This window comes from Rhinatrema bivittatum, chromosome 5 (assembly GCF_901001135.1).
Source record: "Rhinatrema bivittatum chromosome 5, aRhiBiv1.1, whole genome shotgun sequence".
In the NCBI taxonomy this organism is placed as follows: domain Eukaryota; kingdom Metazoa; phylum Chordata; class Amphibia; order Gymnophiona; family Rhinatrematidae; genus Rhinatrema; species Rhinatrema bivittatum.
In genome coordinates this window covers 135,400,172-135,417,705 of record NC_042619.1, presented here as the reverse complement: position 1 = coordinate 135,417,705, position 17,534 = coordinate 135,400,172, and the positions used below count along the sequence as shown (strand labels likewise).

The 17,534-nt window shown below is 40.1% G+C and overlaps 1 protein-coding gene across 7 annotated transcripts in view; it reads right to left on the bottom strand.

The window, feature by feature from the left end:
• Positions 1 to 17,534, bottom strand: part of SUGT1 (SGT1 homolog, MIS12 kinetochore complex assembly cochaperone) — a 328,950-nt gene that overhangs the window by 128,176 nt on the left and 183,240 nt on the right. For all 7 annotated transcript variants that reach the window (XM_029602974.1, XM_029602977.1, XM_029602976.1 and 4 more), the window contains one exon: positions 6,703 to 6,737. In XM_029602974.1, the coding sequence (XP_029458834.1) occupies positions 6,703 to 6,737 (35 nt within the window). The remainder of the gene's footprint in view (positions 1 to 6,702; positions 6,738 to 17,534) is intronic.

Genomic DNA, 17,534 nt, shown 5'->3' with positions numbered 1-17,534 from the left:
GGAGATGGGAATATAGTTGGCAGGACAGGTAGGATCTAGTGAAGGTTTTTTAAAGGAGTGGTATGATTACAGCACCAGGGGATAACGTTATTCAAAGGTATAGAATGGGGAAGGCCATAATTTAATTTCAATGTTTTTGAATATCCTATGGGGCACTATCAATTCCATCATTGTAAGTGGAAACAGTTTGGCACCACAAGACATCCCTCCAAAGTCAGTAGCCATGGGATAAAGGAAACTGCTGTGGCAGGTCATTGTGAAGTCTTCGATTACTTTAAAAGAACTAAGAGGCTTTTTGGTCTCAATGCTAAGCAATGTTTGCAGCATAAAAACAAATTCAACACCATCTCTACAGTAAAGCATGATGTTGGCAGTATTACGTTATGAGGATACTTGCAGCAGCAGGGACAGGGAGGCTTGTAAAGATAGAGGGAATGATGGATAGTGGGCAAGTACAGGCAGATCCTGGAGGAAAACTTGTTCCAAGCAAATAGCAAACAATAGAGTGGCTCAGCAAAAGAAAGTAAATGTCCTTGAATGGCCCAGACTAAGTCCAAAAACGAATGAAATAGAAAATCACTAGCAAGAGTTGAAGACTGAGTGACCCCAGCCAACTTAAGAGTATTAGCTCTTCTACAAAGAAAAATGGGCAAACACCGTAGCATCCAGCTTGCAACGTTGCTAGGCATTTATCCTAAATGATTCATGGTTTTATTGCTGCAAAAATGGCTTCCTCCCAGGGATGTGAAGACTTGTACAAACAAGACTTAATGCTGGAATATTTCTCTAATTGTTCTTTCAAAATGAAAGCATAAAGCAGTAGATTATGTTGTGTAGATCAGTGAAAAACTCCTAGGCATTTTGATTTGTTTCAGGTAGAATGTAAAAACCATACAAGGGTGTAAGGACTTTTACAAGGCACTGTATTATACTAGCAATTCTCAACCAGTGTGTTGCAGCTCCTGGTATCCCACTGCCCCGGTTATGCTTCCCTTCTCCCTTTTTCCTGCCCCCGCAGGCCAATGGGAAGCCTCCTCTCTTCTTCCTGCCAGTGGAAGTAGGAGGAAGGGGAGAAACCTCTGATTGGCCAGTGGAGTAGGAAGAAGGAGCATCCCACACTGAAGAAGCCCGACCCCCGCAAAGCAAACCTGCCACGGGAGCACATCCCCATGGCAGCGAAAAAGAAGGCCTGCCTGAGTAAAGCCGAGGCGCAACTAGAGCCCATCCCTGTAGGACATACATTAGTGGTAAACTACAGTTTTTTCATAAGAAGGACTATAACACCTAGTAGTAGAGGGAGTTCATTTTGCTTTTACTGAGACGTTACCGGGGGGTGTGGGGGGGTGTGTGTCGATGGGGATCCTGTGGATACAGAGTGTATGTTTACATTTAGCCCTGTGATGATCACATGTTCAGTGTGTCATGCATGTGAGAACCAGTTACTCACCTTGGAAAGGTGTTGAGGTAGTGTGATTTGGTTTGAATAGGTACCAACATTTGTTAATCAAGAGAGCAGTTAGTCAGTTAGTCAGCCAGAGTGAAGTTAGACTGTTTGAATTTCCCAGCCCACCTACCCCTAGCTCATCCTTTAATTTATAGGCAGGTGCCACTTTCACAAAAAAAAAAAAAAAACTTTATTGAGAGTTTGATCAGACCCCTGTAGGCCACTACCAGACATATAGCGAATTCACTAATACATTTAAAGGACGTTAATTAGACACATTCCTATTCCCATAGCAACCTAAAACTTAACTAGGAACAGATCAAAATTGAGATGAAGGCAGCAGTCCAGCAGCAAGAGGGGGGCTTCCCCAGTCTTTTGCATCGAGTGTCGCATGTATGATTTTTTACCCACCGGTGAAAAGTTGCATGCGATGCAAAGAGCTCCTTGCTCTCAGAGAACAAGTCCGATCTCTGGAGGCTAGAGTGGCAGACCTGGAGGAGCTGAGACAGACAGAGGTATATAGATGAGACCTTCAGGGACGTAGTAGCCAAGTCCCAACTTCAGACTGACAGCCCTGGTGCTGCCTTGGAGGAAGAAGGTCTCATGATTGGAGAGCATTAACTGGTGTAGTAGGAAAGGATCCTGTAGCAAGGACCTGCTCTCCAGGTGATGCACTGTCCTTTCGTACCGAGGATATCTCCCCAAGGCCTACTGCCCAGGAGGGAAGGGTTAGGTTGGCAGTCATAGTTGGTGATTCGATGATTAGGAATGTAGATAGCTGGGTGGCTGGTGGGCGTGAGGATCGCCTGGTAACATGCCTACCTAGTGCGAAGGTGGCGGACCTCACGCATCACTTAGATAGAATTTTAGACAGTGCTGGGGAGGAGCCGGCTGTCATGGTACATGTGGATACCAACAACATAGGAAAATGTGGAAGGGAGGTTCTAGAAGCCAAATTTAGGCTTTTAGGTAGAAAACTTAAATCCAGAACCTCCAGGGTAGCATTCTCCGAAATGCTCCCTGTTCCACGTGCAGGTCACCAGAGGCAGGCAGAGCTCCAGAGTCTCAATGCGTGGATGACATGATGGTGCAAGGAAGAGGGATTCAGTTTTGTTAGGAACTGGGAAACCTTTTGGGGAAGGGGGAGTCTCTTCCAAAGGGATGGGCTCCACCTTAATCAGGGTGGAACCAGACTGCTGGCGCTAACCTTTAAAAAGGAGATAGAGCAGCTTTTAAACTAGAACAAAGGGGAAATAAGACAGTCGCTCAGCAGCGCATGGTTCGGAGAGAGGTATCTTCAAAGGATACTAATGATGCATTAGAATTAGGGCATCCCGACTGAGGTTCCAATAATAAGAAAAGTAGTCCAAGTGCCTGTAACTAAAAACTTTCCTGAGCTAAAAAATTCTAACTTACCCCTATCAATTAAAAAGCAGAATGAAAATACAAACAAAAAACAAACTTTGAAATGTTTGTATGATAATGCCAGAAGTCTAACAAGTAAGATGGGAGAATTAGAATGTATAGCAGTGAATGATGACAGACTTAAATTGGCATCTCAGAGACATGGTAGAAGGAGGATAACCAATGGGACAGTGCTATACCGGGGTACAAATTATATCGCAATGACAGAAAGGAGCACCTGGGAGGCGGTGTGGCACTTTATGTCCGGGATGGCATAGAGTCCAACAGGATAAACATCCTGCATGAGACTAAATGCACAATTGAATCGTTATGGGTAGAAATCCCTTGTGTGCCGGGGAAGACTATAGTGATAGGAGTATACTACCGTCCACCTGGTCAAGATGGTGAGACTGACAGTGAAATGCTAAGAGAAATTAGGGAAGCTAACCAAATTGGTAGTGCGGTAATAATGGGAGACTTCAATTACCCAGGAACGCTGATGCAGGTAAAAGAGTTCAATTCCATTCAACAGATTAAAGTTATTTTATTGTTGAAAGTAACAGCTTTTCAATACAGCAACTCCATTCATGGTGACAGTAAATAATTTAAAGTCCCCCGACACGGTCCCGTGTTTCGCGGTGGCTGCATCTGGAGGGACCAGATCACATGAATGGAGTTGCCGTATTGAAAAGCTGTTACTTTCAACAATAAAATAACTTTAATCTGTTGAATGGAATTGAACTCTTTTACCTGCACCAGCGTTCCTGAGTACTTGCTTATGTGCAAGGTTTGCTTCTGTGGATTATCAGACTTCAATTACCCCAATATTGACTGGGTAAATGTATCATCGGGACACACTAGAGAGATAAAGTTCCTGGATGGAATAAACGATAGCTTTATGGAGCAATTGGTTCAGGAACTGACGAGAGAGGGAGCAATTTTAGATCTAATTCTTAGTGGAGAACAGGATTTGGTGAGAGAGGTAATGGTGGTGGGCCGCTTGGCAATAGTGATCATAATATGATCAAATTTGATTTAATGACTGGAAGGGGGACAGTAAGCAAATCCACGGCTCTCGTGCTAAACTTTCAAAAGGGAAACTTTGATAAAATGAAAAAATAGTTAGGAAAAAACTGAAAGGAGAAGCTACAAAAGTAAAAAAAGTGTGCAAGAGGCGTGGTCATTGTTAAAAAAAAATACCATCCTAGAAGCACAATCCAGATGTATTCCACACATTAAGAAGGCGGAAAGAAGGCAAAACGATTACCGGCATGGTTAAAGGGAGGTGAAAGAAGCTATTTTAGCAAAAAGATCTTCATTCAAAATTGAAGAAGGATCCAACAGAAGAAAATAGGATAATGATAAACGTTGGCAAGTTAAATGTAAGACATGGTACGACAGGCTAAGAGAGAATTTGAAAAGAAGTTGGCCGTAGAGGCAAAACTCACAGTAAAAACATTTTAAAATAGATGATCGAGGGGTTTTAAAGGGGCACTTAGAAGATAAGGCCATCGCGGAAAGATTAAATTATTTCTTTTCTTCGGTGTTTACTGAAGAGGATGTTGAGGAGGTACCAGTACTGGAGAAGGTTTTCATGGGTAATGATTCAGATGGACTGAACCAAATCACAGTGAACCTAGAAGATGTGGTAGACCTGATTGACAAACTTAAGAGTAGTAAATCACCTGGACCGGATGGTATACACCCCAGAGTTCTGAAGGAACTAAAAATGAAATTTCAGACCTATTAGTAAAAATTTGTAACCTGTCATTAAAATCATCCATTGTACCTGAAGACTGGAGGATAGCTAATGTAACCCCCATATTTAAAAAGGGCTCCAGGGGAAATCAGGGAAACTACAGACCGGTTAGCCTGACTTCAGTGCCAGGAAAAATAGTGGAAAGTATTCTAAACATCAAAATCACAGAACATATAGAAAGACATGGTTTAATGTTAAAAATTCAGCATGGCTTTACCCAAGGCAAGTCTTGCCTCACAAATCTGCTTCACTTTTTTGAAGGAGTTAATAAACATGTGGATAAAGGTGAACCTGTAGATGTAGTATACTTGGATTTTGAGAAGGCATTTGATAAAGTTCCTCATGAGAGGCTTCTAGGAAAAATAAAGAGTCATGGGATAGGTGGCGATGTCCTTTCGTGGATGACAAACTGGCTAAAAGACAGGAAACAGAGTAGGATTAAATGGACAATTTTCTCAGTGGATGGGAGTGGGCAGTGGAGTGCCTCAGGGATCTGTATTGGGACAATTACTTTTCAATATATTTATAAATGATCTGGAAAGAAATACGATAAGTGAGGTAATCAAATTTGCAGATGATACAAAATTGTTCAGAGTAGTAAAATCACAAGCAGATTGTGATAAATTGCAGGAAGACCTTGTAAGGCTGGAAAATTGGGCATCAAAATGGCAGATGAAATTTAATGTGGACAAGTGCAAGGTGATGCATGTAGGGAAAAATAACCCATGCTATAGTTTCACAATGTTAGGTTCCATATTAGTTGCTACTACCCAGAAAGAGATCTAGGCATCATAGTGGATAACACATTGAAATCGTCGGTTTCAGTGTGCTGTGGCAGACAAAAAAAGCAAACAAAATGTTGGGAATTATTAGAAAGGGAATGGTGAATAAAACTGAAAATGTTATAATGCCTCTGTATCGCTCCATTGTGAGACCGCACCTTGAATACTGTGTACAATTCTGGTCGCCGCATCTCAAAAAAGATATAATTGCGATGGAGAAGGTACAGAGAAGGGCGACCAAAATGATAAGGGGAATGGAACAGCTCCCCTACGAGGAAAGACTAAAGAGGTTAGGACTTTTCAGCTTGGAGAAGAGACGGCTGAGGGGGGATATGATAGAGGTGTTTAAAATCATGAGAGGTCTAGAATGGGTAGATGTGAATCTTTTTTTTACTCTTCGGATAATAGAAAGACTAGGGGGCACTCCATGAAGTTAGCATCTGGCACATTTAAAACTAATCGGAGAAAGTTCTTTTTCACTCAACGCACAATTAAACTCTGGAATTTGTTGCCAGAAGATGTGGTTAGTGCAGCTGTGTTTAAAAAAGAATTGGATAAGTTCTTGGAGGAGAAGTCCATTACCTGCTATTAATTAAGTTGACTTAGATAATAACCACCGCTATTACTAGCAATGGTAACATGGAATAGACTTAGTTTTTGGGTACTTGCCAGGTTCTTATGGCCTGGATTGCCCACTGTTGGAAACAGGATGCTGGGCTTGATGGACCCTTGGTCTGACCCAGTATGGCATGTTCTTATGTTCTTAACCATCTGTCAGGTGTGACCCAGCCAAATAAAGGTTGAGAACCACTGTATTATACTATATGCATATACATATACAAATAACCAGATCTTCTACTTGGGAATTTTCCACAAAGAATTCAAGTAATTCCAGACACTAGTTTGCAAATCCTCACTAGGCTGATAGAAGCTAACTCCACATGTCCATTTGAGCTCAGTCCTGGTTTTTCTATTCGAAAGCACAAAGCAGTCCCAGTCCTTATTTTCCTCAGAATGCACTGGATGCGAGTTACAAAATGAGGGCAGGGAGGAAGGTCTACAATTCTACACCCTGTAAACCACTAAGTTAAGACTTAACTATTGTTTACTACTATGTATGTCAAAACCATATAACCAGACTCACCCCCCAAGACAAAATATATGAATTAAGCAAAACAGTCTTTAGCAAAATGATAAGTGGTTGACACAATATGCAATTAAATAACAAACCAGGATATACACACCAATAATGTGGTTTGTCTGGCCAAAACAATTGTATTTTGCAAGAAAATTCTCTTTTAAATGCAACTTACTTCACCTTTGATGTCAAGGTTTGCTGGGGAGTAGTCTGTATGCCACACGACAAATCATATAAATTAAAAAAAAAAAAGAAAGAAAGACATTAACAAGTCAGATGGTAATTAGTAGATTTAGATTTATTAGGTTTTATATACCGTTACAAAGGGCCCATCGTAACGGTTCACAACAATCATAAAACATCATGCTATATCAAATACATCATTGATAAGGCTAAAATACTTCATAAATACCTAAAATACATCAATTATAAATCTAAAATATATCATAATTAAGCTAAAAATACATCTTAAATAATCCTAAAAAAACTTCATAATAAAAATAAAATAACTAAAAGTACTATGTAATTAATCTAAAAGTAATTAATATCAGATCTAAAACATATATGATCTTAAAACTATTGACAACTCCTCAGTAAAATAGTAATGGTTAAAACAAGCTAAAACATTTAACAAAGTTCATCACCCAACTTTCAAACAAGGACGCCGTCCTCAAAACTGCCAGGGACAAAATGTTGAAACAAGGATCATATTAGGATTGGCTTGAGAAAGCCTCACTAAAAAGTCAAGTTTTAAGGTCTCTCAAACTGCTTATAGTTGGACTCTAGCCTAATTGCTGTCGGTATCAAATTCCAGATTTTGGGCCCTGCTAAAGACAGAGCTCTATCTCTCACCTGATTCAAGTGGGCTGATTGCAATGATGGTAAGGTCAGTAAACCTTTATTTGCAGAGCATGTAGTTTAATGGCAGCATTCAGCCAATCCACCTGTTCGCTGTAAATCAACTTATGCAAAATACAGATGGATTTAAATTTAACCCTGTATTCAATTGGAAGCCAGTGTAAGTTAATTAATATAGGAGTAATATGTTCAGTTTTCTTTACACCAGTTAAAATTCTTGCAGCCACATTCTGCAAAACTTGCAAAGGGCGAGTGGTGGAAGCGGGTAAACCTAATAAGAGTGAATTACAGTAGTCCAGACTACCAAATAGAAGTGCCTGGAGAACTGTATGGAAGTCATTCTGATTTAATAAGGGTTTCAGCCTTCTTAACACAAGTAACTTTGCATACCCATCTCTTACTTTAATGGCAATAGGTTTCTTGAAATTGAATTCAGGGTCAATAATCACGCCCAAGTCCCTAATATTTTCAGCTAGTTTCAGAGTAGTTTGATCTTGCAAAACTATTTAATTAGAGCTTTTAAGGGAAATTTTCCTTTCAAGAAAGATTATCTTAGTTTTTCCAATGTTCAACACCAGTCTCATTTGAGTAAGTACTTGTTTGATGGCCTTTAAATATATTGACATGTGCTTGTAAGCGTTATCGATTGAATCATCTATTGGCAACAAAATCTGAATGTCATCTGCATATAAAAAATAGGTCAACCCAAGACCCGACAGCAGATGACATAACGGCAACATGTAAATGTTAAAAAGGGACGTGGAAAGTGAGGAACCCTGCAGAACTCCAGTAGTAAGATCAATTTGTTAGAACAGGTGTTGTTCACTTGCACTTGAAAAAAACGATTTGATAAGAAAGATTTAAACCAATTTAACACTGTCCCTGTTGTTCCAATCTCAGATAGCCTCTCTAATAAAAACTGATGATTAATGGTATCAAAAGCCATGGATAAATCTAATAATATCAGAAGATATGACTTCCCGTGGTCCATCCCTCTAAGTACTGTATCAGAGTGATAACAACAAAGTTTCTGTGCTAAAATGCCACCTAAAACCAAATTGAGAGAGATATAAAATATCATTAGAATCTAGATAAAATGTAAGCTGTTTAAAAACTATCTTTTCAATCAATTTTGCTAAAAAAGAAAGATTTGAGACGGGCCGATAATTGTTCAAAATTGTAAGATCCAAATTCTTCTTCTTAAGAATAGGCCAGACTACTGCCCCCTTAAGGTTAATTGGGAGCTCACCCTCCATTAAAGATATGTTAATAATGTCAGTGATGGCTGGGGCAACAGTCTCAGAAATCAATTTCAATTCCGTGACTCGAATAGTATCAAGCAGGCGACTAGCAGTGTTTAGTGATTTTAACAATTGTTCAGTTTCTAATGTGGAAATTTCATCAAAATCAGACCATTTTTGATTATCCTTAGAATTTAGGGTAACCGGGGGGGGGGGGGGGTGGAGTTAAGATGGCGTCGCCTTCGGTTGCACTGTGAAGCTGCTCTGGCGTTTTTTCGGTGAGAGCGGGCTGGTTAATCCGGCTGTCGGGCCGGTGGAGGGAGCACACGACCCGACCACAGAATTGTTTTCTCTCAGTCCACTAGATCAGAGACTGCCTCCAGCGGAGCGGGAGCCTCCAACATTGAGCTTGAACACAGGATCCGAAGTGGGTGCCCTGACTGCTCGAGACGAGGGGGATGTGTTAGGAGGGCAGAACGCCTGGAGCTCCAGGTATGCTGGAGAGTTTGCAGCCGGAGGCCTTGAGCTGAACAAGGAATCGAGTCAGAACAACAGAAGCGGTGAGACCTTGACTTCTATTATTCCTCTTATTCCCGGCGAAACCATAACATCGAAAAACCGGAGGTAGTTACTTTGGAGTCCTTGTGGACTTTAACATCTATAATGACAAAGTCTTTAAATGAATGCGCTGCAAATATAAGTACTTTATCTTCTCAGCTATGCACGATGAATGATAATTTTGGGAAATCTAAATTTGAAACCATAGAAAACTTGAAAAAGATGGAAGAAGAATTTAAACAAGTGAAACAAGTACAAACTACTATGGTGCAGAACTTTGGGACCTTGAATAAAAAGATTGAATAGTTGGAGAATGCGAATAGACATTTAAATCTTAGGATTTTGAATTTCCCAAGAGTGGTGGGAGAGTTTCCTCGATCTACAATTAAGAGATACTTCACTGAAGTTTTGGATATTTCCACTGACAAATCTCCCCCACTGGACAAAGTCTATTTCTTACCTAATCGCAAATCCCAACAAGGACAAATAATATCTACCAATGTCCTGGAAAACCTTACAGAATTCCTGGAATCATCAGCGTACGAGGTGGCAGAGAGAGCTACTCTCCTGATTTCCTTCTTTAACGAAAAGAACTTGAGAGATATAATGAGGGCTTATTTTAAAAAGCCCAATAAAAATTTCATGGGGGTCAATGTTGGTATATACCCTGATGTATCTAAAATAACTCAGAGAAGAAGGGCTTTTCTAGAGTTAAAAACAGAAGTTTTGGCTCTGGGGGCATCTTACTTCTTACTCTTTCCTTGTAAGTGCATTGTAAAGTATAAAGAAAATACGCATATATTTTATCAACCAGAGCATCTTAAAAGCTTTGTTGAAGGAAAAAAAGCTTCCCTTCAATTAAATACCAATGTCTGATCGGTAAGGAAGAATAACGGTTCTAGGGATGCCTTTCTGTTTAAATGTTTCTTAATTATGTCTCCCTAGTATGCAATACCCGCCGCCCCCCCCCTTAGCTAGTGGTCTAACGGGTATCAATAGTAGAAGAGATTGTTATGTTATAATGTTTACTTGAAATGATTTCCTGTTTCTCTGTAATACCAAATTTCTGTTTTCAAAGTGGATACTTTGTATGTTTATTTGAAAATTAATAAATAATTTTTAAATAAAAAGAATTTATGGTAATCGTTCGTTGTTTAGAGCTATCAAAATTGATTAACAACTTCTCAATTTTGTCCTTAAAAAAACAAGCGAATTCGTTACATCGAGTTTCATCAAGATTTGAGTTTGGCTGATTCCGGTCAGAAGTTAACTTAACTTGTCTAAAATATTGAATAGTGCTTGTGATTATTAGAAAATTTATGGATCTTATTTCCATAGTATTCTCTTTTAGCTGTCTCTATTAAATTTTTTATAGTGCGCTAAGAATACTCAATAATTAGTTAAATCTTCTATGGATTTACTCCTTCTCCAACTTCTCTCTTTTTTCCTTAAAGTTTTCTTATTGGACCTGATTGTCGACCAAGGATTTTGTTTTTTTTCCTTTGTGATTGATTTTACACGGACTGGATTAATTCTATTAGCAATTTCATTGGTTATATCCAGCCAGGAATTTACTGCAGTCTGAGAAGAAGAATGGTTAAAGTCCATTAACTTTCCTGAGAGCTCCTTTATCAACTCCTCAGTCTGAAATGGTAGCTGCCAAGTGAATTAAAGAGGCTCAGCCGGTGTAGGTTTTAAAGTATTAACAGACTTAAAATTTGCCTGAATTAAAAAATGGTCTAACCAAGGGACTGGAGTGATGTTCACGCTGGAGTCTGCTTTAAGTAAATTATTATAAAAAATTAGATCTAAGGCATGGCCTAATTTATGGGTGGGTTCTTTACTCAATAAGTTATATCCAATGGCGGACAGAGCCTCAAGTAATGTTTCACAGCTCACAGAACAAGGATCTTTATCTACATGTAAATTAAAATCCCCTATAATAAGCGACGGCTTGTCAGGTTTTAAATTTGACATAAAAAATTCTACTATTGGAGAAACATTTAATTCCAGTAAGCCCGGAGGACAATAAATTAAGATTACCACTAGTATTTAATGAAATATTAAGGGACAAATGAACATGTGAAAATACATTTTCACATTATCTACTCTGTGAAACGGGTAGCAACAGTAATGTGGAAATTTATTTAAAGTTCCCCCCCCCCCCCCCAAAAAAAATAAAGTTCCTTTCATGTTAACCACAACTGACATTTCTTGAAGAAGAATAGTTGGAAATATTGCTCCATACTTGAAAGCCATTTCATTTTAGGATGTAATCAAATTCAGTTTGATAACCACCCCCAATGACTAATTTATAAATTTGATGAGGCCAATTTTAAAAATTTTTTAAAAAAATCTATAAAATCTAAAGTTTCAATTCAGTTATGAAAACAAGAAATTTGTTTATTTTCCTAAAAATGAACAAACTTTGTTCTAAACTTCTGTTTACATATAATCCAACATAAAGGGTGAAAATATCTTACATGATCTATCACTTGTCCGGTATTTTACTGAAAAGGCATCTGCCACCCCTTAGGCTATGACTTGACAGAGTATACCGTTTTTAATTTGAAATCCCAAATTCTATGTTTTTGTTTGTTTTTTTGTAATGCAATTAAAAATACCAGTCTTTTAAACATTTTATTAGTTTGTGTCATATTCAAAATCCCTCTCCAAAACATGTATTTTTGGTGGCTAGGGAACATATCTAAAATTTTTATTTTTGAGAGATGTGAGCAGCTTACGGTCATATCATGGTTCCCTGCCGACTTCCAGAGGTGACGACCTCATTGTCCTTGTTATGTTAATAGAACGAGCTCTAGTTTTTTTCCCAACTCCCCCATGGTCATGGTTTTCTGGTTAAGCACACTAGATAATACTGCTTTATTTATTTATTTAAAAACTTTTCTATACCGTCATTAAGATAGGTATCATCATAACGGTTTACATAAAATAAGGCACAAATATTTATATTGGAAACAGATAATAAATTATATCGCTAAACAAATGTCAAGACTTTACGGTAACATAGCTCATTATAATTACTCAGAATTGGATGTGTTATATCATGTCCATTCTTTATTGTAACAGGTTTTAAACATTGAGAGCTTATTGTTGTGTATCTGGGATTATTATAATATGTTTGACTGGACTCTAGCATAGCTACTATACAACATTATATAATCTTATTCTGTGGTGGTGAGCAAACATATTTAAAAATAAAAGGAGAATATATACCCATGTAGATTGCTTGTCCCAAACAGCTATCTGAAGCTGTTAGTTGGTCTAGACCAGGGGTGGGCACTTCCGGTCCTCGAGGGCCACAAACCAGTCTGGTTTTCAGGATATCCCTAATGAATATGCATGAGAGAGATTTGCATGCACTCTGCCTCAGTTGTATGCAAATCTATGTCATGCATATTCATTAGGATATCCTAAAACCTCGACAGGTTTGTGGCCCTCGAGGACTGGAATTGCCCACCCCTGGTCTAGACATTAATGTGTGGTGAAGGTGTGGATTGATGACCAAGTAGCAGCTTTACAGATGTCCTCTATGGATACATTTTGTAGATGTGCAACGGAGGATGCTGTGGCTCACAGTTGATGAGCAGAAACTGTATTTAATAAGGGGACCTGTGCTGAACTGTGTCAGAATTGAATGCAATTTGTGATCCAGTTGGATATTGTTCTTTTGGAGACTGCTACTCCTAGCGAATTAGGATTGAAAGATGAATAATTGCAAGGACTGCCGATGAGGCTGGGTCCTTTGTTTATAGTAAGCTAAAGCTCATTTACAATTCAAGGAATGGAGAAGAGAATCCCTTTTATTCTTGTGTGGTTTGGGAAAGAAGATGGGTAGTGAAATGTCTTGATTGATGTGAAAGGCTGAAACTACTTTAGTGAGGAATTTGGGAGGATTGTCATGATAAAACTGCAAGTAGGGAGAGAAGGGAACTAAGGCCTGTAGTTCACTCACTCTTCAGGCTGAGGTGATTGCTATGAGAAAGACCACTTTCCAAGTGAGCTATTAGAGAGGTTTGAAGGGAGCCTACATTAGAGCTGATAAGACCACTTTCAAATTCCAGGGCACCAGAGGTTTGCGGATTAGAGGATGAAGATTAAGGAGTCCTCTCAAGAAATGAGAAACTAAGTGGTGAGAAGCCACTGAAGAGTTTTTCTCTCTCATAAGTGGCCATAGCACTTAGGTGGACTGTGACTAATGAAGTCACTAAGCCCGACTTGGAAAGATTTAGCAAGTAACTGACGATATCCTTGGGTGCCAAAGAGAAGGGGCTAATGTCTCGAACTCGACACCACTCAGCATACCTCTTCCATCTGAAGGAATAGTTACATCTGGTTGATTGTTTTCTCGTTGCTATGATAATTCTCTGAATATCTGTTGAGAGAGTTAAGCCATGTAAGATCTCATGTTCAACATTCAGGCTGTCAGGTGGAGGGAGGAATGTAGCGGATGAAGAAGGGAGCCTTCCTCCTGGGTCAAGAGATCTGGGTCTTGACTGAGATCTAATGGGATTGCTTTTGGAGTATTGCACCAGATAAGCAAACCAGGGTTGTCTCGGCCATGTGGGAGCTATGAGAATCATGCAAGCTTTGTCCTATATCATCTTTTGAACTTTTCATGAGATGAGAAGAATCTGGGGAAAGGCATACAGGAGACCCTGTGACCACGACATTAGGAAGGCATCTTGTATCCTTCTGAATGGGCTTAGATGAACGGAGCAGAACTGAGGTTTTTTCCCATTTTGTTCTGTGGTGAAGAGATCTATCCAAGGTCGACCCCATTGGAGAAATATCAGATTTGCTACTGACGGGTTGAGCGACCATTCATGAGGATGAAATACTCTGCTTAGATAATCGGCCAGTGTATTTGCTATCCCTGGCAAGTATGTGACTCAAGGTTATCTCGTTGTTGAGGGCCCATTCCCAAATCCAAAATGCCTCCCTGCAAAAGAGCCAGGATTCGGATCTGACCTGCTTGTTCATGTAAAACATGGCTACTTGATTGTCCGTATGAATCATGAGGGCATGACCCTGTAGTAGATGTGTAAAAGCTATTATCGCATATCTCATGGCTCTGAGTTCCAGGAGGTTTATCTGGTAAGCTAGCTCATTTTGTGACCACTGACCTTGAGTTTTGTAATGGAGTAGATGCGCACCCCAACACTGTGCGGAAGCATCCGTGGTGAGGACTAGGGTCGGGGTGGGTCTCGAAGAGGTGCTCCCATGGACAGCACTTTTGGATCCAACCACCAACCTATGTCCTTCCGCATGGAGCTTGGTAAGGTTACAATGATGGACATTGGTTGAAGATACTAGGTCCACTGAGACTTCAAACACCATTTGAGGTGCTGCATGTATAGGCAAGGGTGAGATGCTGCATGGATGGCTGCTGCCATGTGACCCAATAGTATCACTGTTTCGTGGGCAGCATAAATGATGAATTTGATCAATCCTCTCCTAGGGAAGGAAGGCTTGAGATTGGATCAAGTCTATTCTGGCCCCTATGAACTCCAGTATCTGAGTCGTGTATGAGTACTGACGTCTCATAGTTGATGAGGAATCCTAGAGACTCCAGATAGGAGATTGAAGAATCTAGATGCTGACATAGGGATATTTGGTTGGGAGAAACTATCAGCCAATCGTCCAGATAAGGAAACAGGTGGATCTTCTGATGCCTGAGGTAAGCCACAGCCAAAGATTTGGTAAATACTATGGAAACTGAAGATAGACCAAAGGGTAGAACCCTGTATTGGTAGTGCTTGGTATTCACTTGGAAGCATAGGAACCACCAACAGGAAGAGTGTATTGGAATGCAGGTGTAGGCATCTTTCAGGTCCAACGAACATATCCAATCATTCTCTTGAATGAACATTAGTACTAGCTTGAGGGATGTCATCTTGAATTTCTCTTTCCGAAGGTATTTGTTTAGGGAGTTTAAGTCCAGAGAGCCCCTGAGCGTTTGGGGATGAGGAAGTATTGGAGTAGCATTCCATGTTGATCTGGTGCCAGAGCACCAAATGAATGGCCCATTGATGGAAAATGGCGTGGATCTCCTGTTCCAGAAGAAGTGACTGAGAAGCATCCTTCAATAGGGCTATATGACATGGAAGAAGAGGTTGAGAGAGGAAATTTAGAGATAACCCTCGCGGACAATTCAAAGAACACACTAATCTGAAGTGATGCAATTCCACTGTGAGGTAAAGGCTATTATCCTGCCCCCAACTGAAAGGTGAGGCTGTGGCTGGGCATCTCTCAAAAAGATGGCGGGGTTGTTTGGGCGACGTCTGTGAGGGTTTTTGTTGTTTCCTGTCCCTTGGACATCCCTAGGTGGAGCCAGTTGAGCTCGTGAATGCAGCTGCTGAAATGACTGAAACCGTTGTGGTCTGTAAGGTGGAAAATATTTGTATGGTTTGGCTGGTTGTAATATGGTTTCCTGTATTGCTGAAAGAAATGTCTTGCTGTCGCCTGGTAATATGAAATTGCCGATAGAGATTGTACTGCCATGTTCTGTTTTTTCAACTGGGCCACCGTATCCTTAAGTTTCTCACCAAATAAGTTATCACACAAACAGGGAAGATTGGCTAGCCTGTCATGCACGTCCTCCCTGACAGAACTAGAATGGAGCCAGGCTGTCCGCTAAGCAGCTACAGTCCGGGAAGATGTTTCAAAGGATTCATGCACTACCCTGAGCAAACATCACATACTCCTAAATGGCAGATGAAATTTAATGTGGACAAGTGCAAGATGATGCATATAGGGAAAAATAACCTATGCTATAGTTACACAATGTTAGGTTCCATATTAGGTGCTACTACCCAAGAAAGAGATCTAGTCGTCATAGTGGATAACACATTGAAATCATCGGTTCAGTGTGCTGCGGCAGTCAAAAAAGCAAACAGAATGTTGGGAATTATTAGAAAGGGACTGGCGAATAAAACGGAAAATGTCATAATGCCTCTGTATCGCTCCATGGTGAGACAGCACCTTGAATATTTATTTATTTATTTAAATTCTTTTACTATACCGATACTCAAGACGCGGTCTTATCGTACCGGTTTACAATAGAACAGGGGAAACCAATTAACAACTATATAAAAGGTAAAAAAAGTTACATCGAACAGGGAGCGAAAAACATGGGAGCTGGAGGACAGGAAAGATATTTTAAAAACGATAATAACTGAAGAGTACTAGAATAGTCATTGAAAACAATGAAAACACAAGAATATTGTGTACAATTCTGGTCGCCGCATCTCAAAAAAGATATAATTGCGATGGAGAAGGTACAGAGAAAGGCTACCAAAATGATAAAGGGAATGGAACAGCTCCCCTATGAGGAAAGATTAAAGAGGTTAGGACTTTTCAGCTTGGAGAAGAGACGGCTGAGGGGGGATATGATAGAGGTGTTTAAAATCATGAGAGGTCTAGAATGGGTAGATGTGAATCTTTTTTTTACTCTTCGGATAATAGAAAGACTAGGGGGCACTCCATGACGTTAGCATCTGGCACATTTAAAACTAATCGGAGAAAGTTCTTTTTCACTCAACGCACAATTAAACTCTGGAATTTGTTGCCAGAAGATGTGGTTAGTGCAGTTAGTATAGCTGTGTTTAAAAAAGGATTGGATAAGTTCTTGGAGAAGTCCATTACCTGCTATTAATTAAGTTGACTTAGATAATAACCACCGCTATTACTAGCAACGGTAAAATGGAATAGACTTAGTTTTTGGGTACTTGCCAGGTTCTTATGGCCTGGATTGGCCACTGTTGGAAACAGGATGCTGGGCTTGATGAACCCTTGGTCTGACCCAGTATGGCATGTTCTTATGTTCCTCCATCTCTGAGAGAGCAACCATCACCACCTCCGGAGGAGCAGCCTGATATAGGGCAACATTCCCGAGTAGCCAGTCACCACGACTCTGTGCCAGACTTCTCCCCGGACAGCTTAATGGGGATCCCATCTGACCCACCAGAGGGACCTCCAGACCACTCCTCTCCTCCTGAGGATCTCACTTATTCAAGATTCGTGGAAAAGCTGGGCAATGTACTAGGAGTAGAAGTCCATAAAATTCCTTACCCTTGAGAGGACATGTTTGGCATACTAAAATTTCTGGATGCACCGGGTGAACCAACAGCTCTGCCATCGCATAAGCTGCTGGATACAGTATTAACTAAGATGTGCGAGCCCCCTCACTCAATTATTCCTGTTTCCAGAAAACTGGATTTAAAATTCAGACTGCAAAAGTTAGCCTCATACAGCATTGTTCAACTACCTCATACATCAGTAGTATTTGAGTCGGCAATGAAAAGGGCAAAGAAGTCTAGACTCCATG